Raw genomic sequence first — 25,453 nt, forward strand, 5'->3', positions numbered from 1 at the left:
TAATTTATAACCCCAAGACATTTGAAAGTTTAGTTCTTAACCCTCTGTAGTGTATCAAGCAAGAGAAGTAGCTTTCATTGGCCCCTTCTTGACTTCCATATTATACAATGTGCACAGTGAAAAATTTGATCACTGGGAGTATTAGGAAACATCGGAAATGATAGAATAAGCTACTAGACCAATATACAAATATTTTTTTTACTTTGCATTTGTCTAGTTATTCCACTGTGGGTAAATTTATCCACCAGCATATAAATACTTTAACTTGTTTAGAAGTATATTCAATTGCATCAAGATTTAGATGTATTGCCATTTACCCCATAAATATTGAAGGTTGTTAATAAGACTAATTACCTTTCACACTAAGCAGCCACTAACAATATCACTCATCCCCCTACTGAAATGTAACTGCTGCTTTGAATTCTCTCCAAGTTTCATGGTACTCCATGTTATTCACAAAAAGTTCCATAAATTAATCTATTCCCAGAGACTAAGTGACCTCAAATGTACAAATACCCAAGTGAATAGAGGGGCTTCAAAGGAAGGTAACATTTTTCATAACAGCTTTAGCAAGAATTCATATGTTGCATTGATTATGCCCCAGGACAGGACAGAACGATGGTAATTCAGATGGGCTCCTCTGAAAAGATGCATCAATTTTTTATCACGTTCTAGCCAGATCGTCACAAAAACTTTTGAAAAAGACTGAAATTCGCCACCAATTTGAGATTGCATGCGAGCTTTTACAACATTCATTGGGAAAAATAAGGATCCCAGCATGGCGCCCAACAGTCCTCCACAGATAAAGTCATTGACCAAGTGAGTGCTATAAGAAGTTGCTTCAGGCAGACACTGTTTGATAGGTCCTCGTAGGCCAAAGAAGAGGATGTTACTGCTTCCATTCCGGAGCAGAATAGGCACCAAACCCCGATAATATTCTCTAATCCCATAGACTTTTAGTACCTTGAAAGCCTGGTAAGTGTTTGTAAATTTGTCATGATGTTTGTAGTCCTGAAGCAAAGTCTGGACTCGTTCAAAAGGTGTAAGAAGGGCTTCCGTGGTCCCTGCAAGCACTGCTGCCATGCTGCGAGTTAGAAGTTCAGGTGCACTTGTGTGACTATGGAGCAAGGAGGAGAAATCTTCATACAAGCCAAACATTAGAGCCAGGGTGGTTGTTTTTTGCATTAATGGAGGAAGGATTCCACGATAGAGATTTCGAATTCCATCTTTCTGCAGCTGATGTACTGCATCCTTTGTTTTCAAGCCATACAACTGTTGTCGAAAGAGGACCTTCTGGATGGGAAAGGTGACTGCTATATTGGTGAAGGCTGCACAATAGCCACAAAGATAATGTTTACCAGAGCTACTCTTTATGTGATGGCTGATATCTTGCTTTGAATTTGTTGGGACACAATCTTGTGAATCCATCTTTTTTTTCCCCTTAATATATTTTAGATTTCTTTTCCTATGTCAAAAAAAGAAAAGAATGTGAACAAAACGGCATGTGACACAGCTTTTTTAGTTCACACACACACATCATGTGCACACTGTTCAACATTTTACATCCTGAAGAAACTTCATCAAATTCAGTGGAACAGTGTGACAAATGCTTCATCTGATAGATGATGCAAAATGCACAATTTTCTACACCAGATCCAAGGACCTGAAAAACTAGCCCTTTTTTTTTTTCTCCCTTTATGTTTTGTTGATTAAAACCAAACTAAATTAAAACAAATAGACATATGAACCCCTCCAGTGCCACATTACAGCTGAAAATGTCAGGGAGAAATAGGAAGTTTACACATTAAGTTTCCAGTACAGTATGTCAAGGAATTCAAATGCTGAATGTTCTATTCTAACACTAGTAAGATACAACACAAATTACCAAGGTTTTGGAAAACACACACACACACTCTACACATGGCTTAGCATTACAAATTCTGATCATTCCTGCCAGTATTTCCCTGTGGCAGACAACAATGAATAATTTAAATAAGAATTTTAATTATCAGCATTAGTTTACTATAGAGAAGTAAAAGAATATAGAAAAGCTAAAGAATACATTGAGCTCTGCTAGAGCTAAGATCCTGAAGGACACAGTGAACAGAGTTTCATTAAATAAAACGGAGAATTAGTCCTTAATAGGCAATACATGATCTGCCACTGTTGCATAATATTATGCTCTTTAATGTTTGCCAAGGAACAGCACCATAGAAGTGATTTACAAAGATGAAGCATTTATCCTGATATGAAGTTATGGCAGTAGTGAGGAATTCACATTGGGGAGCTTGTACCACTTCATCTATACTAATATATATTGTTCCTAGGATCAACTTAGTTCTATCTGCATATACTAAAATAGCCACACCTGCAACTAAGCTACAGTCTTATCTGGCACCCCAACTTATATATTTAGAGTTATACCAACTTCACTACTGCAGTGGTAAGAGTGTCGCTCAGTAATATAACATGTACAACACTGAGGATTCATAAGACTTCTGACAACTAGTCACCAGTTGTGTTGGCAATAGCAACCTGTGGCCAACATCACTTCTGATTTCTTCTGAGGAAAAAAAATAAGAGATCTAACTCAGTTTTATAAGGTACATATTTCTTTCTATGGAGTAGCTGGATTTATGAAGTAAGGAGCAGTTTAAAACTATAGCATTACCTTGATAATCCTCATGTAGTTTAAAAAAGTTCTCATGCATATGATTTGAGAACTTGCAATGATCAGGCAATGCAATTTTTCTCAGAAGTGTTTATGACAGACCCTTTGCTTTCAGCCGTAATTTCAAAGGCCCGCTGTGTCACTGTGCTGGTTTTGGCTGGGATAGAGTTAATTTTCTTCATAGTAGCTAGTATGATGCTATGTTTTGGATTTGTGCTGAAAACAGTGTTGGTAATACAGGGATGTTATCGTTAGTGCTGGGCAGTGCCTACACAGAGTCAAGGTCTTTTCTGCCTCTCATACCGCCCCGCCAGTGAGTAGGATGGGGGTACAAAAGAAGTTGGGAGGGGACACAGCTAGGACAGCTGACCCCAACTGACCAAAGGGATATTCCATACCATATGACGTCATGCTCAGCAATAAAAAACTGGGGGAAGAAGAAGGAAGGGGGGACGTTTGGAGTGATGGCGTTTGTCTTCCCAGGTAACCGTTACGCGTTATGGAGCCCTGCTTTCCTGGAGATGGATGAACACCTGCCTGCTGATGGGAAGTAGTGAATGAATTCCTTATTTTGCTTTGCTTGCACAAAAAGCTTTTGTTTTACTTATTCAGCTGTCTTTATCTCAACCCACGAGTTTTCTCACTTTTACCCTTCAGATTCTCTCCCCCATCCCACCAGGGGGGAGTGAGCGAGTGGCTGTATGGTGCCTAGTTGCCAGCTGGGGTTAAACCACGACAGTCCTTTTTGGCGCCCAACGTGGGGCTCAAAGGGTTCGAGATAATGATTTGATTGGAATGTGCTAGATCGAATTTATAGCTGTTATTGCTGTTTAGCTATTAATTGACAGGCTCCTGTGGTTGCCATGGGGCTTGCTTGCTTTACTGTATATTAGTGTCTAGTGCTCGTTAGTGGCTGCTTTTTGCTTTTGCTGCTTGCTGTACGGCTTATCAGCTTACTCTGCTGTGCCTGGGAACACTTTGATAACAGCAATGGCCATGCGCCTGGGCTGGCAGATGGACAGGGCATTGCTGCTGTTTCTGTGCTGCTGTACTGGTGTCGTGGTTTAACCAGAGTTGGCAACTAAGCACCACACAGCCGCTCGCTCACTCCCCCCACCACCGGTGGGATGGGGGAGAGAATTGGAAGAGCACAAGTTAGAAAAACTCGTGGGTTGAGATAAAAGCAGTTTAATAATTGAAATAAAATGATAATAATAATATGATGATAATAATAATAATACACAAAGCAAGTGATGCACAGTACAATTGCTCACCACCCGCTGACCGATGCCCAGCCAGTCCCCGAGCAGCGGCTCCCCCGGCCAGCTTTCCCCAGTTTATATGCTGAGCATGACGTCACATGGTATGGAATGTCCCTTTGGCCAGTTTGGCTGTGCCCCCTCCCAGCTTCTTGTGCACCTGCAGCCTTCTCAGTCGGTAGAGCATGGGAAACTAAAAAGTCCTTGGCTAGTGTAAGCATTACCTAGCAACAACTAAAACATCGGTGCGTTATCAACTTTGTTCTCATCCTAAATCCAAAACACAGCACTGTACCAGCTACTAGGAAGGAAATTAACTCTATCCCTGCCGAAACCAGGACAATATCCACCCCTTATTCTATACCATCTGAGTCATGCTCAAGTCTCACATTTTCCAGTACATTTTCATTAATCACCAACCCCTTTTTTTTTTTACTATATACACACACACACACACACACACACAGAGATATCATTCCCTTAGTCTGTGGGCCATCCCTCTAAAATGTTCGGTGAGTTCATTTAGTCCATGACTTCGGGCTCCATCTGTCATAATAATCTTCCAGGGCAGGAAAAATGGAGATGGTATGTGGTGTTGGATTGTTTCATGTTGAAGTCAGTTCTGGTACCATCATCACTGTGCTTTGCTTGGTTTCACTGAAGTTATTCTTCATTGGTCTGGGTGATTCTTATTGTAATAACATTAGTATGGCATATAATATTATTAGTATATCTGTGTATTATTAGTATAACTTTTATAACTATAATTAGTACTTAACATTACATAATTCAGATCATTGGCTATTCTCACCCAAAATCAAATCCCCTTGAGGTACACATCGGACTTCCCCATCCTTCCGCATTATCCACCAAGTGCACCCAGGTCCTTGAGCAAAAGCAATCCCACGGATGGGTTTGCCTCTGCCCGAGGCAGGAATAACCCAGACTGTCTTCCCCAGCATATTTTTTATGTGCACTACAGGGACTTTATTCCCATCTACAGTACGTAAGAGTTCTGACTGGGCAGGGCCAGCTCGATTGGCAGATCCCCTCGTGTTGACTAACCAGGTGGCCTTTGCTAAATGCGTATCCCAATGTTTGAATGTCCCGCCACCCATTGCTCTCAGCGTAGTCTTTAACAGTCCATTGTATCGTTCAATTTTCCCAGAGGCTGGTGCATGATAGGGGATGTGATACACCCACTCAATGCCGTGCTCCTTGGCCCAGGTGTCTATGAGGTTGTTTTGGAAATGAGTCCCGTTGTCTGACTCAATTCTTTCTGGGGTGCCATGTCGCCATAGGACTTGCTTTTCAAGGCCCAGGATAGTGTTCCGGGCAGTGGCATGGGGCACGGGATATGTTTCCAGCCATCCGGTGGTTGCCTCCACCATTGTAAGCACGTGGCGCTTGCCTTGGCGGGTTTGTGGGAGTGTGATATAATCGATCTGCCAGGCCTCCCCATATTTATATTTCAGCCATCGTCCTCCATACCAGAGGGGCTTTAACCGCTTGGCTTGCTTGATCGCAGCGCATGTTTCACATTCATGGATAACCTGCGCAATAGTGTCCATGGTCAAGTCCACCCCTCGATCACGAGCCCATCTGTATGTTGCATCTCTTCCTTGACGTCCGGAGATGTCATGGGCCCACCGAGCTGGAAATAATTCACCCTTATGTTGCCAGTCCAGATCCACCTGAGCCACTTCAATCTTAGCAGCCTGATCCACCTGCTGGTTGTCTTGATGTTCTTCAGTGGCCCGACTCTTGGGTACGTGAGCATCTACGTGACAGACTTTTACAACCAGGTTCTCCACCCGGGCAGCAATATCTTGCCACAATGCGGCAGCCCAGATGGGTTTGCCTCTGCGCTGCCAGTTGCTCCGCTTCCATTGCTGCAACCACCCCCACAGGGCATTTGCCACCATCCATGAGTCAGTATAGAGATAGAGCACTGGCCCCTTTTCTCGGTCAGCAATGTCTAAAGCCAGCTGGATGGCTTTCCTTCTGCAAATGGGCTCGATTCACCTTCTCCTTCAGCAGTTTCTACAACTTGTCGCATAGGACTCCATACAGCAGCTTTCCACCTCCGATGCTTTCCCACAAGACGACAGGACCCATCAGTGAACAGGGCATATTGCTTCTCATTTTCTGGTAGTTTATTATACAGTGGGGCTTCCTCAGCACGCATTACCTCCTCCTCTGGCGATATTCCAAAATCTTTGCCCTCTGGCCAATCCATGATCACTTCCAAGATTCCTGGGCGACTGGGACTTCCTATTTGAGCCCGTTGTGTGATCAGTGCGACCCACTTACTCCATGTAGCATCAGTTGCATGATGTGGACAGGGGACCCTCCCTCTGAACATCCAGCCCAGCACCGGCAGTCGGGGTGCCAGGAGGAGCTGTGCTTCAGTGCCAATCACTTCTGAAGCAGCTCGAACCCCTTCATATGCTGCTAATATCTCTTTTTCAGTTGGAGTATAGCGGGCCTCGGATCCTCTGTATCCCCGACTCCAAAACCCTAGGGGTCGACCTCGAGTCTCCCCTGGTGCTTTCTGCCAGAGGCTCCAGGTAGGGCCGTTCTCCCCGGCTGCGGTGTAGAGCACATTTTTTACATCTTGTCCTGCCCGGACTGGCCCCAGGGCTACTGCATGAACTATCTCCTCTTTAATTTGTTCAAAAGCTTGTCGTTGCTCAGGGCCCCATTTGAAATCGTTCTTCTTCCAGGTCACTTGATAGAGAGGGTTTACAATCAGACTGTAATTTGGAATATGCATTCTCCAAAAACCCACGACGCCCAAGAAAGCTTGTGTTTCCTTTCTCCTAGTTGGTAGAGACCTGGCTGTTATTTTGTTGATCACATCCATTGGGATCTGACGACGTCCATCTTGCCATTTTATTCCTAAAAACTGGATCTCCTGTGCAGGTCCCTTGACCTTACTTTGTTTTATGGCAAAACCGGCCTTCAGCAGGATTTGGACTATTTCCTTCCCTTTTTCAATAACTTCTCCTGCTGTGTTGCCCCATATGATGATGTCATCAATGTATTGCAGGTGTTCCGGAGCCTCACCCTGTTCCAGCACAGTCTGGATCAGTCCATGGCAAATGGTGGGGCTGTGTTTCCACCCCTGGGGCAGTCGGTTCCAGGTGTACTGGACGCCCCTCCAAGTGAAAGCAAACTGTGGCCTGCACTCTGCTGCCAAAGGGATTGAGAAAAACGCATTAGCAATATCAGTTGTGGCATACCACTTGGCTGCCTTTGACTCCAGTTCGTATTGAGGTTCTAGCATGTCTGGCACAGCAGCACTCGGCGGCGGTGTGACTTCATTCAGGCCACGACAGTCTACTGTCAGTCTCCACTCTCCATTAGACTTCCGCACTGGCCATATGGGACTGTTAAAGGGTGAACGAGTCTTGCTGATCACTCCTTGGCTCTCCAGTCGACGAATCAGCTCATGAATGGGAATCAAGGAGTCTCGGTTGGTGCGATATTGCCACCAGTGCACCGTGGTGGTAGCGATTGGCACCTGTTGGTCTTCGATCTTCAGCAACCGCACGGTAGACGTGTCCTCCGAGAGACCGGGCAAGGTGGACAGCTGTTTAATTTCCTCCATCTCCAAGGCAGCTCTACCAAAAGCCCACCGGTACCCTTTTGGGTCCTTGAAATACCCTCTCCTGAGGTAGTCTATGCCAAGGATGTATGGAGCCTCTGGGCCAGTCACAATGGGGTGCTTCTGCCACCCATTCCCAGTTAGACTTACTTCGGCTTCCAGTACAGTTAGCTGTTGGGATCCCCCCGTCACCCCAGAAATACAGATGGGTTCTGCCCCTATATATCTTGATGGCATTAGGGTACACTGTGCACTGGTGTCCACTAGAGCCTTATACTTCTGTGCGTCCAATGTGCCAGGCCACCGAATCCACAGAGTCCGGTAAACCCGGTTGTCCCTTTCCTCCCCCTGGCTGGAGGCAGGGCCCCTCAAGTCTTGGTCATAGTATTCGTTACTCACTTCTTGTAAATACGAGTCATAAGTCTCTTCATTAAGATCAGAAGTAAAATCAGCCCTTCTACTCTGTCCAGGGAACTGCCCGCTGGAAACTGGAGCAGCAATTTTCCTGGAAGAACCCCTTTCTGTGATTGTTTTCCCTTGCAATTCACGTACCCGTGCCCCTAGGGTCGAGGTAGGTTTTCCATCCCACTTCCTCATGTCCTCTCTGTGGTCACGCAGGTAAAACCATAGGGTGCCCCGTGGTGTGTACCCTTTATATTCTCTCTCTTCAGCAAAAGAACGCTTACTCCTAATAGCCGAGATACTGGTCTGTACAGGTGGGGAGTAGGACCTATCCTCTCTGAGTTGCTGGACCTCCCGGGACAGTTTCTCCACAGCCAGGACGAGGGAGGAAGAGAGACTTTCCTCATATTGCCGGAGTTGACTAGCCAATTCATCCACCGTTTGTTCCTCTCCATCTTTCCAGGTCATCACTGCCAATGAATTGGCGTATGACGATGGTGCACTCCTTATAAACTTCCGCCACATGGGTCGTGTGCACTTGACTTCATCTGGATCTTTGGATAGCTGTTCATTGTTCAGGTCATCATAAATCACCTCCAGCACAGCTAATTCTCTCAGAAACTGGATACCCTTCTCCATGGTGGCCCACTTGCTTGGGCGACATATGACATCTTCCTTAAAGGGATACCTTTCCTTCACGCTTGACAAGAGTCGCCTCCAAAGGCTGAGGACTCGTGTCCCTTTTCCAATTGCTTTGTCAATGCCCCCTTCCCTGGAAAGGGATCCCAGTTGCTTGGCTTCTTTACCCTCTAATTCCAGGCTACTGGCCCCATTATCCCAGCATCGGAGCAGCCAGGTGACAATATGCTCGCCTGGACGACGGCTGAAATCTTTTCGTATATCTCACAGCTCACTCAGGGATAGGGATCGGGTGGTCACTGCCTCATTTATGAGTTCTTCCTCTTCTTCCTCCCCAGTCAGCAGCCGTCTCTCCTCCTCCCGTTCTCGTGATGGCCCTTCTCCAGGGTCATGTGTCTCGTACACTTCTTCCTCCGGCCCCCTTTTAGAAGCAGCTTCTTCCTCCCTTGCTAAACGAGCCAACTTCCGCTTCCAAGATTTCTTCTTGTGTAGAGGGGCGACTGATACCGGCACAGGTTGGTTCTGTGGTTCAGCCACAGGGCGTGTCACTGGGGTCTGAGCGGCCGCAGGGCCTGTCACCGGAGTCTGAGTGGCCGCAGTGCCTGTCACCGGGGTCTGAGTAGCCGCAGTGCATGTCACCAGGGTCTGAGTGGCCGCAGGGCCTGTCGCCGGGGTCTGAGTGGCCGCAGTGCGTGTCGTTTTACTGTCAGAGCCAGAGACCTTCTCTTCCCTTTGAGGGTACTGAATGGTGTCGAACAGGGCTCGGTAGGCATGGGCCAGGCCCCAGCACGTTGCAATGATCTGCATCTCTCTGGAGTTGCCAGGGTGAGAGCATACTTTGTCCAAATGTTCTACTAACTTTTCAGGATTCTGCACTTGCTCAGGGGTGAAGTTCCAAAACACTTTGGGTGCCCATTGGCCTAGGTACTTGCCCATCTTGTCCCACACACCCTGCCACTCATAATTATTCAGCCTTGGGGCAGATCTCTGGATGATATTCTTAAATTGCTTACCAACTTTAGACAAAACCGAAACAATATTCCCAAGAAGTACCAATAGAAGTATCTTAACTACCCAAGGCTGTTCAAAATACTGAAAAGTTACTGTAATGAAGGAGGAAACATCATAGAAGAAGGTAGTGACACTGCCATTCTGTATTTCCTCCGTAAAAAAACTCTCAGAAAAATTACTGTAATTGCTAGTTGTCTCCAGGAAATGGTATCCGTGGTACAGTAACGGCTTCATTGTGAAATTTACATACCACACTAACGTCAAGGTCAATGTTCTAAAAACAAACCTCACAAGCGAGACATCACTAATCACTGCAGACCACAGCAAACTGCAGAAACCAACACCAATCTTTAACATGTACAGCAAAAAAAGGAGCACGATGCAGATTATACAAATCAATATCGAGAACAGAGAAACCAACATTGTGACCCACAACTATTAACAGATATAAGTTCCTTAATGCACTCCGGTTAATCTGTTATTATCTCAAACCCTTCGTGCCCCACGTTGGGCGCCAAAAAGGACTGTCGTGGTTTAACCTCAGTCGGCAACTGAGCACCACGCAGCCGCTCGCTCACTCCCCCCACCCCCCGGTGGGATGGGGGAGAGAATTGGAAGAGCACAAGTGAGAAAAACTCGTGGGTTGAGATAAAAACAGTTTAATAATTGAAATAAAATGATAATAATTATAATAATAATAATATAATAATAATACACAAAGCAAGTGATGCACAGTGCAATTGCTCACCACCCGCCGACCGATGCCCAGCCAGTCCCCGAGCAGCGGCCCCCCCGGCCAGCTTTCCCCAGTTTATGTACTGAGCATGACGTCACATGGTATGGAATGTCCCTTTGGCCAGTTTGGCTGTGCCCCCCTCCCAGCTTCTTGTGCACCTGCAGCCTTCTCAGTCGGTAGAGCATGGGAAACTAAAAAGTCCTTGGCTAGTGTAAGCATTACCTAGCAACAACTAAAACATCAGTGTGTTATCAACTTTGTTCTCATCCTAAATCCAAAACACAGCATTGTATCAGCTACTAGGAAAGAAATTAACTCTATCCCTGCCGAAACCAGGACAACTGGACAGGCTGGAACTCCAGTGTGAAATTGAGTCGATGGGATTGTGGATGAGTCCACGCAGGACACCCCGAAGCCTCTGTGGCCGTGGACAAGTCCATGTCAGAGCAGGTATATCTCAAAGTCTCTGTGGCCGTGGTTATGTCTGTGCGGCAGCAGGTATACCTCTGAAGGGATTGTGGCCCAAGGATAAGTCCATGCTGGAGAAGGTACACCTCAAAGCATCTGTGGCTGTGGATAAGTCCATGCTGCAGCAGGTACACCTTGAAGCATCGGTGGCTGTGCATGAGGTCATGCTGGAGCACCTCAAAGCGTGTGGCCATGGATAAGCCCATGACAGAGCAGGTACGCCCCTGGAGGGACTGCAGCCATGGTTAAAGCTATGTTGGAGCAGGTTCACTCCTGAAGGGACTGTGGCTGTGGGTAAGGCCACGCTGGAGCAGGTATATCTCTGAAAGCATTGTGGCCCATGGATAAGGCCACACTGGAACAAGTGCACCTCAGAGTGACTGTGGCTGTGGATAAGCCTATGCCGCAGCAGGTATACCCCTGAAAAGACTGTGGCTCATAGATAAGGCTCCACTTGGAGCAGGTACTCCCCTAAGGGACTGCAGTCTGTGGATAAGTCCAAGCCGGAGCAGGGGCAAGGGGAGGAGTTCATTGCAATGTTAAACCCTATGGTCTGGACCAAAGGGACCAGGGGTGGAGACTGTAATGGAAATACCTTTAAATTGTTGTAACCCGGGATTTGAGTTGCATGTTATGGGAATTACTGTAGCAGGAACCACCTGAACCAATGGAGGACAAGCCTTACAAGAAGCAGTGCAAGTGCAGCAGTGACCCGACCTGAGCTGGCTTTGGTGCCCAATAACTCCACAGAACACACCACCTCTCCTGTCCTGAGTGACCACCATAAGAGATGGAGCCCAAAGAAGTCATGGACTAAATGAACTCAGTGGACATTTTGTGGACATTTGTGGACATTTCATGGACATTTTACAGGGGTGGTCCATAGACCACCAGTGGTGGAGTATATGAGCTGCTTCCCAATTAAAGTTTATTACAAGGGAATCAGTTCTCAGAAGTAATAAAAGCTTTGGATCACCTGTGTTCCCAATATGCACAAATTTCTGCAGTCATTATGATAGCCAATTTCTGTGCAGAAGTCCGCCCCCTCCCCCCGCCCTGAGGTTTCAAAACACACTACAAGGGGACATAGGCGATTCTCTTTTTGACAGGTAACAACGAGATCATCTAGACCAGCGGTCTCCAAACTTTTTTGATCATGCACCCCATCAGTCAAAAATTTTTGAGCATGCACCCCGAATATATGTATATTTATTTATAAATTATACACATGTACTACTGTACTAATATATTATGTATGTTATAAAATACGCACAAAAATAGAAATTAAAAAGGATGAGATAAAAGATTAAATAAACACTATATTAAAATAATTTTTATTTTATTTATTAACAGTACAAAAATATTTTCTTCCCACACCACAATGGATTGTCTTGCACACCCACTTTGGAGACCACTGATCTAGACTGTATTTGTGCTGTTCTTAGAAATCTAGTCAGAGACTGAACAAAAGTCCAGCATGGTCCCTGATCCAAGGTCCATCCTTTCAGGTTCCTATCACTTCCATACCGTCCTGTGGTATATAACATCTAGTCCTTCTAAGAAGACTAAGAGTTCAGCAAATTTACCTGCCTAAATGACCATGGTCTTCAGAATGCCAAGACTCTACCCACTAGATCGAATACACACAAGGGAAAGAAAAAAAAATATTTTGTACCCAACATCCTTTTATATCTCTGTGTTCATAACACTGGTGAGAGATGTTATGCTATGTGATAAAATGCTCATCTATACACCCACAAAGGAGAACAGAGAGACAATGGCAGGTGGAGGAGCCCAAATAATATCCTGCCCTGGCTCCTCCCAGGCCCATCACAGGAGAGCTATCAGCCCATCAAAGACCCATCTCCACAAGCTCAGAAGAGCACAGAGGCACAAAGGCAGGTGGGCAACCCAAATTAGGGACTCAGAAACAGACACCCTGTCTAGGCCCCTCCCAGGACTGTCCCAGGAGAGCCTCATCCCCAGTATCCAGATGTGATATCCATCAAGATGAGTACAGCTAACAGAGGCAGCCAACAGATGCAGCAGTTTACACAGCAGTCTCTGGGTTCTGCTTTGGGAGCTTCTGAGGACAGGGTCCAGGATCATTGGGGAACTCTGGGAACACTCTGAGAAACTTGAGGGTGCCTGCTGCTGCCAGATAAGGACAAGGTAAGGGGAGCCACAAGGATGTGGGCCTGAAGAAGCTCTAGCAGCTTCTAACAAGCATGGTCAGCTGCCCTTGAGCCAAGGTGCCTGGAGCCTTTGTTACAGCTATCATCTGCTGATTAGAGAGGGTCAAACCCTCTTTTAGCTGGTGCTAGGGAGAGGCCTATAAAAGAGCCAGGCCTGGAGTACAGCCTCCCAGGGGCAACAGCTGTTGCAGAGGGGGATCTTCATCACAGTTCAAATGATATGTTCTCAGGTATGGTGGTGACATGCCATAGGGCATATTCCTCAGCAGGTATTAGAGCAGCTGTCCATGCCAGGGCAGAGGCTTTGACCTAGATAGAGCTTTAGATGGTGGATGCAGCCTTGCAAGTATAGGCTGTAGGGAGTGCCTGGGGCCTTTCCCTGAGGCTGGTAGAGGTGGCCTTCTTTCCTGCAGTCCCCAAGTGGAGGAGTTATAGGAGGAAGTCAGCAGGCTGTGCAGCATCACAGATAGAGTCAGGATCTTCTCAGAGACACAACAGCTTCAAGAGCCCTGGACTCCAGCTGCAGTGGAAACACAGGCAAGAGTCTGTCCCTAGCAGAATGGCAAGTGCAACCTCTGGGGAAGGTAAAAAATGAAAGCTGGTGACTTCTGGAAACAAGAGAAAGGCTACCAGCTCCACCTGAAGGCTTGCAACTATGGAACAGATTCACTGCCTTCAAAGCTGGGGAGGCGTTGGATGTGCTTTCAAGCAAAGCATCTAGGCCAACTGACCCTAAACCATGCAAGATCACCAGGAGGAAGTGGTGAGTGATGGTAGTGGGTGACTCCCTGCTGCAAGGGATGGAGGCACCCATCTGCTGACCTGACCTGTCATATAGAGAGGTTTGCTGCTTGCCAGAGGCCTGGATCTGGGATGCTATGGAGAGGCTGCTGAAGCTTGTCTGACCCTTTGACTATTACCCCCTTCTTCCATGCAGGCACAAATGATACTGCCAGGGGCAACCTGGAGTCAAAAGTGACTACAGAGCTCTGGGGGTGATAATCAGGGGTATGGGGGCCTAGGTGGTGTTCTTCTTGATCCTGCCAGTGAGGGGAAAGGGTGCGAGGAGGAGGGGACTGATACTGCATACCAATAACTGCTTGTGGAGCTGGTGTTGGCAACAGGGTTTTGGTTTCTATGACCATGGGTCCCTGTTTAAGGATGAACATCTGCTTGGGAGAGATGGGATCCACCTCACTAAGCAGGGCAAAAGTATCTTTGCCAGCAGGATGGCTGACCTGGTAAGGAGGGCTTTAAACTAGGAACGGGGAGGGAGAGAGTTACCAGCAGCTCTGTGAGAGTGATGGGCAGTGCTGATGAGCAAAGGGCCTGGGTGATGTGACTGAAAGGGATCACAAAATCAACAAAACAGGGCTTAAGTAGGGTCACCTCCAGCATTGGCATGTAAGCAAGGAAGTGCCTACAAGGCACTGATGTGGGAGGGAAACAGACCCTTTCTGGGAAATCAGCATGCTGTGGTGCCTCTCTGAAGTGCCCGTACACTAATGTATGCAGTATAGGGAATAAACATGATGAGTTAGAGGTCTGTGTGCAGTTGCAGGGCTATGATCTTGTTGGGATCATGGAGATGTGGTGGGATGGCTCCCATGACTGGAGTGTTGCAATGGAGGTATACAGAACTCTTTAGGAAGGACAGGCTGGGAAAATAGAATCATAGAATCATAGAATCATTGAGGTTGGAAAAGACCTCTAAGATCATCGAGTCCAACCGTCAACCAACACCACCAGGCCCACTAAACCATGTCCCTAAGCGCCTCATCTACACGTCTTTTAAATACCTCCAGGGATGGGGACTCAACCACTTCCCTGGGCAGCCTGTTCCAATGTTTCACCACTCTTTCAGTAAAGAAATTTTTCCTTACATCCAATCTAAACCTCCCCTGCCGCAACTTGAGGCCATTTCCTCTCGTCCTATCGCTTGTTACTTCGGAGAAAAGACCAACACCCACCTCGCTACAACCTCCTTTCAGGTAGTTGTAGAGAGCGATGAGGTCTCCCCTCAGCCTCCTTTTCTCCAGGCTGAACAACCCCAGTTCCCTCAGCCGCTCCTCATAAGACTTGTGCTCCAGACCCCTCACCAGCCTCGTTGCCCTTCTCTGGACACGCTCCAGCACCTCAACGTCCTTCTTGTAGTGAGGGGCCCAAAACTGAACACAGTATTCGAGGTGCGGCCTCACCAGGGCCGAGTACAGGGGCACAATCACTTCCCTACTCCTACTGGCCACACTATTTCTGATACAGGCCAGGATGCCATTGGCCTTCTTGGCCGCCTGGGCACACTGCCGGCTCATGTTCAGCCGGCTGTCGACCAACACCCCCAGGTCCTTTTCCGCCAGGCAGCTTTCCAGCCACTCTTCCCCAAGCCTGTAGCGCTGCATGGGGTTGTTGTGGCCGAAGTGCAGGACCCGGCACTTGGCCTTGTTGAACCTCATACAGTTGGAGGGCAAGTTGTCCTTTATGTGAGAGAGCAGCTGGAATGCATGGAGCTCTGCCTGGGGATGGATGATGAGCCAAATGTGAGCTTATGGGTAAGGATTAAAGAGAAGACAGGTAAAGGTGACATTGTAGTGGGTGTCTGCTATAGGCCACCTGACCAGGAAGAACAAGCGGATGAGGCCTTCTATAGACAGCTAGAAGTAGCCTCATGTTTGCAGGCCCTGGTCCTCATGGGGAACTTGAGCCACCCCGATATCTGCTGGAGAGACAGCACAACAGGGCACAAGCAATCTAGGAGGTTCCTGGAGAGCATCGATAACAGCTTCCCAACCCAAGTGATAGAGGAGCCAATGAAGAGAGGTGCTCTGATGAACCTCATATTCACAAACAAGGAGGGGCTTGTTGGGGATGTTCACATCCCCAGGTCAAAGGCAACCTTGGCTACAGTGACCATGAAATGGTGGAGTTGAGGATCCTGAGGGCAGGGAGCAGGGCAAAAAGCAAGCTCACAACCCTGGACTTCAGGAGAGCAGGCTTTGGCCTCTTCAGGGATCTGCTTGGTAGAGTCCCATGGGATAAGGCCCTGGAGGGAAGAGGGGCCCAAGAAAGTTGGTTGATGATATTCAAGAATCACCTCCTCCAAGATCAAGAGCAGTCCATCACAACAAAGAGGAAGTCAGGCAAAAATGCCAGGAGGGCTGTGTGGATGAACAAGGAGCTCCTGGCCAAACTCAAACACAAAAAGGAAGCATACAGAAGGTGGAAGCAGGGACAGGTAACCTAGGAGGAATACAGAGACACTGCCCGAGTATGCAGAGACATGTTAGGAAAGCTAAAGCCCAAATGGAATTGAATCTGGCCAGGGATGTCAAAGACAACAAGAAGGGCTTCTATAAGTACATAGGTGACAAAAGGAAGACTAGGGAAAACGTGGGCCTGCTGCTGAATGGGGCAGGGGCCCTGGTGACACAGGACACGGAGAAGTCTGAGGTACTGAATGCCTTCTTTGCCTCAGTCTTTACATGCAAGACCTGCCTTCAGGAATCCCAGGTCCCAGACACCAGGGAAAAAGGCTGGAGCAAGGAAGACTTACCCTTGGTGGAAGAGGATCAGGTAAGGGAATACTTAAGCAAACTGGACATACATAAGTCCATGGGCCCTGATGGGATGCACCCACGAGTGCTGAGAGCTGGCTGATGTCATGGCGAGGCCGCTCTCAATAATCTTTGATTGATCATGGTGAATGGGAGAGGTGCCTGAGGACTGGAGGAAAGTAAATGTCACTCCTATCTTCAAAAAAGGCAAGAAGGAGGACCCAGGGAACTACAGGCTGGTCAGCCTCACCTTGATCCCTGGGAAGGTGATGGAGCAGCTAATCTTGGAAACCATTTCCAGGCACATGAAGGGCAAGAAAATCATCAGGAGTAGTCAGCATGGATTCACCAAGGGGAAGTCATGCTTGACCAACTTGATAAACTTCTATGATGAAACGACTGGCTTGGTAGATGAGGGGAGAGCAGTGGACATTGTCTATGTAGACTTCAGTAGGGCTTTTGACACCATCTCCCATAAGACTCTCATAGGGAAGCTGTTGAAGTATGGGCTGGATGAGCAGACAGTGAGGTGGAATGAAAACTGGCTGAACGGCCAGGCCCAGAGGGTGGTGATCAGTGGCACAAAGTCTAGTTGGAGGCCAGTAACTAGCGGTGTACCCCAGGGTTCAATACTGGGTCTGATCTTGTTCAACATCTTCATTAATGATCTGGATGCTGGGGCAGAGTGTACCCTCAGAAAGTTTGCAGATGACCCAAAAGTGGGAGGAGTGGCTGATATACCATCGTGCTGCCATCCAGAGGGACCTCAACAGGCTGGAGAAACGGGCTGACAGGAACCTCATGCAGTTCAACAAGAAGTGTCATGCCCTGCACCTGGGGAGGAACAACCCCAGGCACCAGTACAGGATGAGGGCTGACCAGCTGGAATGCAGCTCTGCAGAGAAGACCCTGGGGGTCCTAGTGGACATCAAGTTGAACATGAGTGAGCAATGTGCCCTTGCAGCAAAGAAGGCTAATGGTATTCTGGGCTGCATGAGGACGAGTGTTGCCAGCAGGTTGAGGGAGGTGATCCCTCCCCTTTATTCAACACTGTTGAGGCCACACCTGGAGTACTCTGTCCAGTTCTGGGCTCCCCTGGTACAAGATTGTACTGGTTTTGGCTGGGAGAGAGTTAATTTTCTTCATAGTAGCTAGAATGGGGCTATGTTTTAGATTTGTGCTGAAAACAGTGTTGATAATACAGGGATGTTTTCGTTATTGCTGAGCAGTGCTTATGCAGTGTCAAGGCCTTTTCTGCTTCTCACGCTGCCCTGCCAGAGAGTAGGCTGGGGGTGCACAAGAAGTTGGGAGGGGACACAGCTGGGACAGCTGACCCCAACTGACCAAAGGGATGTTCCATACCATATGACATTATGCTCAGCAATAAAACCTAGGGGAGGAGTTTGCTGGGGTGGCCATTGCTCGGGACCAGCTAGGCATTGGTTGTCTGGTGGTGAGCAATTGTTGGGTTTTTTCATCACTTGTTTTCCTTGGGTTTGCTTTTCTATGTTTGTTTTTCTTTTTTCTTATTAAACTGTCTTATATGAACCCATGAGTTTTCACACTTTTACCCTTCCAATTCTCTCCCCCATCCCACTGGGACAGGGAAGTGAGCAAGTGGCTGTGTGGTGCCTTCTGGCGTTAAACCACAACAGTCCATTTTGGGGCCAACGTGGGGCTCAAAGGGTTTGAGATAACGACAGATTTGACCGGAGTGTATTGGAGGGAACTTATAATTATAATTATTATATCTGTTTAACAGTTGCTGGTCATGATGTTGACTTATCTGTTCTCGACATTGGTTTATCTGATCCATGCAATGCTCCCCTTTTTTTGCTGTACATCAAATCTGAGAGCTTGTTAAAGGCTGGTTTTGGCTTTTGCAGTTTGCTGTGCTGTGTAGCACTTGGTGGTGTTTTGCCTGGCAGAATTATGGTAAAAGCACTGGCCTTGAGCCTAATCTGATATTTGGGCCCTGCATTGATGCCTTCCCTGTACTTCAGGGACCATCTCATGGAGACAATTAACAATTACACTTTTTCCCTTTTCTCCTCTGAGAGGCATTCAGTGGAGGAAACACAGAATGGCACCTTCCCCTTCTTCTATGGGGTAGATGTTTGCTCCCTTGTTACAATAAGTCTTCAGTATCTTGAACATCCTTGGGTAACCAAAACACTCCTATTGGTACTTCTCAAGAATACTTTTTTTTTTTGATTTTTCTAAGGTTAACCAACAATTTAGGAATATCACCCAGGGATATGCCCCAAGGCAGTGTGGTTATGGGTGGCAAGGTGTGTGGGAGAATATGAGCAGGTACCTAGAATGGTTGTCACCGATGGTCTGGAACTTCACCCCTGAACAAGTGTGGGATCCTGATGAAGTGATAGAATGTTTGAAAAAAGGATGCCCTGGCCCTGGCTATGCCAGAGACACAACTTCTCGTACTGTGCTGCAGCCTGGCCTATGCCTACTGAGCACTCTTCAGCACTATTCAGCACCCTCAAGGAGAAGAGAGGGTCTCTGGATCTGAAGACATACAAACAGACACTGTGGCTAAATCAGGGACCCAGCCCTCAACTATATCTGTCGCCCCGATAGTCGAGAAGAAGCAATGGAAGTGGAGGTCAACTTGTTTAGTAAGGGAGGAAGAAGCTTCTCCTGAGAGGGAGCAGGAGAGAATCAGAAGAGGCAGCCTGTTCTGCAGCAGGGCAGTCACAAGAACAGGAGAGGGAAGAGATGGAAATCATAAACGAGTCAGAAACCACCCGATCCCTATCCTTGAGTGAGCTGCGAGATATGTAAAAAGATTTCAGCCATCAACCAGGCAAGCAAATTATCAGCTGATTGCTCCGATGCTGGGATATTGGGGCCAATAGTCAGGAAATAGAGGGTAAGGAAGCCTGGCAGCTGGGATCTCTTGCTAGGGATAAGGCCATTGACAAAGGGATTGGAAAAGAGGCAACAGTCCTCAGCCTCTGGAGGCACCTCCTGTTGAGCGTGAAGGAAAGGTATCCCTTCAAGGAAGATCTTGTAAATTACCGAGGCAAGTGGACCACCATTGTGGGAGGTATCCAGTATCTGAGGGAATTAGCCGTGGTGGAGGTGATCTATAGTAACCAGGTCAATAACCAGGCATCCAAAGACCTGGATGAAATCCAGTGCATGTGGTCCATGTGGCTGAAGTTTGTACGAAGTGCACCGACATCATACACCAGCACCCTGGTGATAACGAACTGGACAGACACGGAGCCACCAACTGTGGCTGGATTGACTAGCCAACTCCAGCAATTCGAAGAGAATCTCTCTCCCTCCCTACGGGTCTGCGTCTCAGCTGTGGAGAGACTGTTCCAACAGTTCCAGCAATTCAAAGAGAATCTCTCTTCTTCCTTGCCCATACCGACAAATATCTCAGCTATTAAGAGCCACACTTTTTTTGCTCAAGGGAAAGGGTACCGGTGGTGCACACCACATGCAACCCTGTGGCTCTATCTGTGCAACCACAGGAGGACATGAGGAAGTGGGATGGTGAACCGACCTCAAAACTAGAAGCTTGGGTATGGGAACTGCAAGAAAAAAAAAAAACAGCCAAAAGGCATCCATCCAGGAAATTTACTGCTCCAGTTTCTATGGAGCAGAGTAGAAGGGAAGATCTTACTTCTGAACCTAATAAAGGGACTTCTGTTTTGCAGTTACAAAAATCAAGTAATGAATACTCTGTCCAGGAATAAAAGGGCCCTGCCTCCAGCCAGGCGGAGGAAAGGGATGACTGGGTTTACTGCACTGTGTGGGTTCGATGGCCTGGCACATCGGACCCACAGGAGTATAAGGCTCTGGTGGGCACCAGTGCACAGTGTACCCTAATGCCATCAGGATACAAAGGGGCAGAACCTATCTGTATTTCTGGAGTGATGGGGGTATCCCAACAGTTGTCTGTGTTGGAGGCTGAGGTGAGCCTAATAGGGAATGAATGGCATCCTATTGTGACTTGCCCAGAGGCCCTGTGTATCCTTGGCATAGACTACCTCAGGAGAGGGTACTTCAAGGACCCAAAAGGGTACCAGTGGGCTTTTGGTATAGCTGCCTTGAGTATGGAGAAGATTAAACAGCTGTCTAGCTTGCCTGGTCTCTCAGAGGATCCTTCTGTGGTGGGGTTGCTGAGGGTTGAAGAACAGCAGGTGACAGTTGCTACCATGACAGTGCACTGGTGACAATATCGCATGAAATGAGACCCCCTGGTTCACATCCATAAGCTGATTTGATGACTGGAGAGCCAAGGAGCGATCAGCAAGACTCACTCACCTTTTAATAGTCCTGTATGTCCAGTGAGAAAAATCTAACGGAGAGTGGAGGCTAACAGTGGACTATCGTGGCCTGAACGAAGTTATGCTGCCGCTGAGTGCTGCCATACCGGACATTGCTAGAGCTCCAATATGAACTGGAGTCAAAGGCAGCGAAGTGGTATGCCACAATTGATATTGCTAATGCATTTTTCTCAATCCCTTTGGCAGCAGAGTGCAGGCCACAGTTTGCTTTCACTTGGAGGGGCGTCCAGTACACCTGGAACCGACTGCCCCAGGGGTGGAAACACAGCCCCACCATTTGCCATGGACTGATCCAGACTGCACTGGAACAGGGTGAAGCTCACTGAACACGTGCAATACATTGATGACATGATCATGTGGGGCAACAGAGAGGCAGAAGTGTTTGAGAAAGGGAAAAACAATAATCCAGATTCTTCTGAAAGCCGGTTTTGCCATAAAACAAAGTAAGGTCAAGGGACCTGCACAGGAGATCCAGTTTTTAGGAATAAAATGGCAAGATGGACGTCGTCAGATCCCAATGGATGTGATCAACAAAATAACAGCCAGGTCTCCACCAACTAGCAAAAAGGAAACACAAGCTTTCTTGGGCGTTGTGGGTTTTTGGAGAATGTATATTCCAAATTACACTCTGATTGTAAGCCCTCTCTACCAAGTGACCCGAAAGAAGAACCATTTCAAATGGGGCCCTGAGCAACGACAAGCTTTTGAACAAATTAAAGAGGAGACAGTTCATGCAGGAGCCCTTGGGCCAGTCCGGGCAGGACAAGATGTAAAAAATGTGCTCTACACCGCAGCCGGGGAGAACGGCCCTACCTGGAGCCTCTGGCAGAAAGCACCAGGGGAGACTCGAGGTCGACCCCTAGGGTTTTGGAGCTGGGGATACAGAGGATCCGAGGCCCGCTATACTCCAACTGAAAAAGAGATATTAGCAGCATATGAAGGGGTTCGAGCTGCTTCAGAAGTGATCGGCACCGAAGCACAGCTCCTCCTGGCACCCCGACTGCCGGTGCTAGGCTGGATGTTCAGAGGGAGGGTCCCCTGTCCACATCATGCAACTGATGCTACGTGGAGTAAGTGGGTCGCACTGATCACACAACGGGCTCGAATGGGAAACCCCAGTCACCCAGGAATCTTGGAAGTGATCATGGACTGACCAGAGGGCCGAAACTTCGGAGTGTCACCAGAGGAGATGACTCATGCCCAAGAGGCCCCACTGTATAACAAATTACCAGAAAATGTGAAGCAATATGCCCTGTTTACTGTTGGCTTGCTTTAGATATTGCTGAATGAGAAAAATGGCCAGTGCTCTATCTCTATACTGACTCATGGATGGTGTCAAATGCCCTATGGGGGTAGCTACAGCAATGGAAGCAGAGCAACTGGCAGCGCAGAGGCAAACCCATCTGGGCTGCCGCATTGTGGCAAGTTATTGCTGCCCGGGTGGAGAACCTGGTTGTAAAAGTCTGTCATGTAGATGCTCACATACCCAAAAGTCATGCCACTGAGCAACATCAAAACAACAAGCAGGTGGACCAGGCTTCTAGAATTGAAGTAGCTCAGGTGGATCTGGATTTGGAACGTAAGGGTGAGATATTCATAGCTTGATGGGCCCATGATACATCAGGACATCTAGGAAGGGATGCAACATACAGATGGGCTCGTGATTGAGGGGTGGACTTGACCATTGACATCATTGCAGAGGTTATCCATGAATGTGAAACATGCGCCATAATCAAACAAGCCAAGCGGCTAACACCTCTCTGGTATGGAGGACGATGGCTGAAATATCAATATGGGGAAGCCTGGCAGATTGATTATATCACGCTCCCACAAACCTGCCATGGCAAGAATCACATGCTTACAATAGTGGAAGCGACTACTGGATGGTTGGAAACATACCCTGTGACTCATGCCACCACCCGAAACATTATCTTGGGCCTTGAAAAGCAAGTGCTATGGTGACACGGCACCCCAAAAAGAATTGAATCAGACAATGGGACTCATTTCCAAAACAACCTCATAGACCCCTGGGCCAAAGAGCATGGCATTGAGTGGGTATATCACATCCCCTATCATGCACCAGCCTCCGGGAAAATCGAACGATACAATGGACTGTTAAAGACTACGCTGAGAGCAATGGGTGGCGGGACATTCAAACATTGGGATACAAATTTAGCAGAAGCCACTTGGCTAGTTAATACTAGAGGGTCTGCCAATTGACGTGGCCCTGCCCAATTGAAACTCCTACGTACGGTGGAAGGAGATAAGGTCCCCATAGCACACATAAAGAACTGGCTGGGAAAGTCTGGGTTACTCCTTCCTCGGGAAAAGGCAAACTCATTCATGGGAATGCTTTTGCTCAAGGACCTGGGTGCACTTGGTGGGTAATGCGGAAGGATGGGGAAGTCCGATGTGTACCTCAAGGGGATTTAATCTTGGGTGAAAATAACCCATGATTTGAGTTGTATGATGCCATTGCTGTATGATGCCAGTATTATGTGATGCTGTATGTCACCACTGCTGTGGCTGCCATGTGTCAAAGCAGGACTCACCCGAACCAATGAAAACTGAATCTCGTGAGGAACCAGGCAAGTGCAGTGCTCACGCAACTTGAGGTGGCTTCAGTGTGCAACAATCCAACCCAACACACCATCTCTCCTTTCCTGAGTGACCCCCATAACAGATGGAGCCCAAAGTCATGGACTAAATTAATTCAATGGACATTTTACGGGCATTTTATGAACATTTTACCGGGCTGGCCCATACACTAAGGGAATGATATCAGTTTATTATATCAAAGGATGGGAAGGGTGGTGGTGGTTAATGAGGATGTATTGGATAGTGTGGGACCTGAGCATGACATAAATGGTATGGAATAAGGGGTGGAGAATGCACTGGTTTTGGCTGGGATGGAGTTAATTTTCTTCATAATAGCTTGTATGGTGCTAGAGAAGAGAAGAGAATAGTTCAGTTAGAAGGGACCTACAACAATCATCCAGTCCAACTGCCTGACCACTTCAGGGCTGACCGAAAATTAAAGCATCTTATTAAGGGCATTGTCCAAATGCCTCTTAAACACTGACAGGCATGGGGCATCGACCACCTCTCTAGGAAGCCTGGTCCAGTGTTTGACCACCCTCTCGGTAAAGAAATGCTTCCTCATGTCCAGTCTGAACCTCCCCTGGTGCAGCTTTGAGCCATTCCCACACGTCCTGTCACTGGATACCAGGGAGAAGAGATCAGCACCTCCCTCTCCACTTCCCCTCCTCAGGAAGCTGAAGAGAGCAATGAGGTCGCCCCTCAGCCTCCTTCTCTCCAAAATAGACAACCCCAGAGTCCTTAGCTGCTCCTCATAGGACATGCCTTCCAGCCCTTTCATCAGCTTTGTTTTCCTCCTCTGGATGCATTCAAGTACCTTTAACATCCTTCTTAAATTGTGGGGCCCAGAACTGCACACAATACTCGAGGTGAGGCCTCACCAATGCTAAATACAGCAAGATAATCACCTCTTTTGACCAGCTGGTTATGCTGTGTTTAATGCACCCCAGGATGCGGTTTGCCCTCTTGTCTGTCAGGGCACACTGCTGACTCCTATTGAGCCTACTGTCAACCAGCACCCCCAGATCCCTTTCTGCAGGGCTGCTCTCCAGCCACTCCTCTCCCAATTTATACTTGTGTCTGGCATTACTTCATCCCAGGTGCAGAATCCGGCATTTGTTCTTGTTAAATTTCATGCCACTGAAGATTTCCCAATGCTCCAATCTATCCAGATCCCTCTGCAAGGCCTCTCGTCCCTCGAGAGAGTCAACAGCACCTCCCAGTTTAGTATCGTCAGCAAACTTGCTAAGGGTGCATTCAACTCCTGCATCGAGCTCATTGATAAAAATATTGAACAGAACTGGCCCTAGAATTGAGCCCTGAGGAACACCGCTGGTGACTGGTTGCCTGCCAGATGTAGCCCCATTCACTACAACCCTTTGAGCCCTGCCACTCAGCCAGTTCTTCACCCAGCGCACCGTGTACCTGCTCATCCCACAGTTGGACAACTTGTCCAGAAGGATGCTGTGAGGGACAGCATCAAAAGCCTTACTAAAATCCAGAAAAACTACATCCACCGCCTTCCCTTCATCCACTAGGCGGGTGACCTTATCATAGAAGGATATTAAATTAGTTAGACAGCACTTTCCCTTTGTGAACCCATGTTGACTGTGCCTGATGATTGCATTGTCCTTTAAATGCCTTTCAATAGCACCCAGCATGATCTTCTCCATAATTTTCCCAGGTACTGAGGTTAGACTAACAGGTCTGTAGTTTCCTGGGTCTTCCCTCACGCCCTTTTTGTAAATTGGAATAATGTTGGCTAGCTCTGAGTCAGCGGGGACCTCCCCATACTTTGTTTTGGATTTGTGATGAAAACATTGTTGATAACACGCTGATGTTTTAGTTATTGCTGAACAGTGCTTACACAGCGTCAAGGCCTTTTCTGCTTCTCATGCTGCCCCCGCCAGCGGGTAGGCTGGGGGGTGCACACAGCTGGGACAGCTGACCCCAGCTGACCAAAGGGATATTCCATACCATATGATGTCGTG

The 25,453-nt window shown here is 47.7% G+C and overlaps 1 protein-coding gene across 1 annotated transcript in view; it reads right to left on the minus strand.

The window, feature by feature from the left end:
* Positions 1-297: 297 nt before the first annotated feature.
* The window catches only part of LOC143171864 (mitochondrial nicotinamide adenine dinucleotide transporter SLC25A51-like), a 34,297-nt gene continuing 9,141 nt past the window's right edge, over positions 298-25,453 (minus strand). The window contains 2 exon segments of the mRNA XM_076360972.1: positions 298-1,450; positions 1,452-1,465. Coding sequence (XP_076217087.1) covers positions 556-1,450; positions 1,452-1,465 — 909 coding nt within the window. The 3' untranslated portion in view covers positions 298-555.

This window comes from Aptenodytes patagonicus, chromosome W, assembly GCF_965638725.1.
Source record: "Aptenodytes patagonicus chromosome W, bAptPat1.pri.cur, whole genome shotgun sequence".
In the NCBI taxonomy this organism is placed as follows: domain Eukaryota; kingdom Metazoa; phylum Chordata; class Aves; order Sphenisciformes; family Spheniscidae; genus Aptenodytes; species Aptenodytes patagonicus.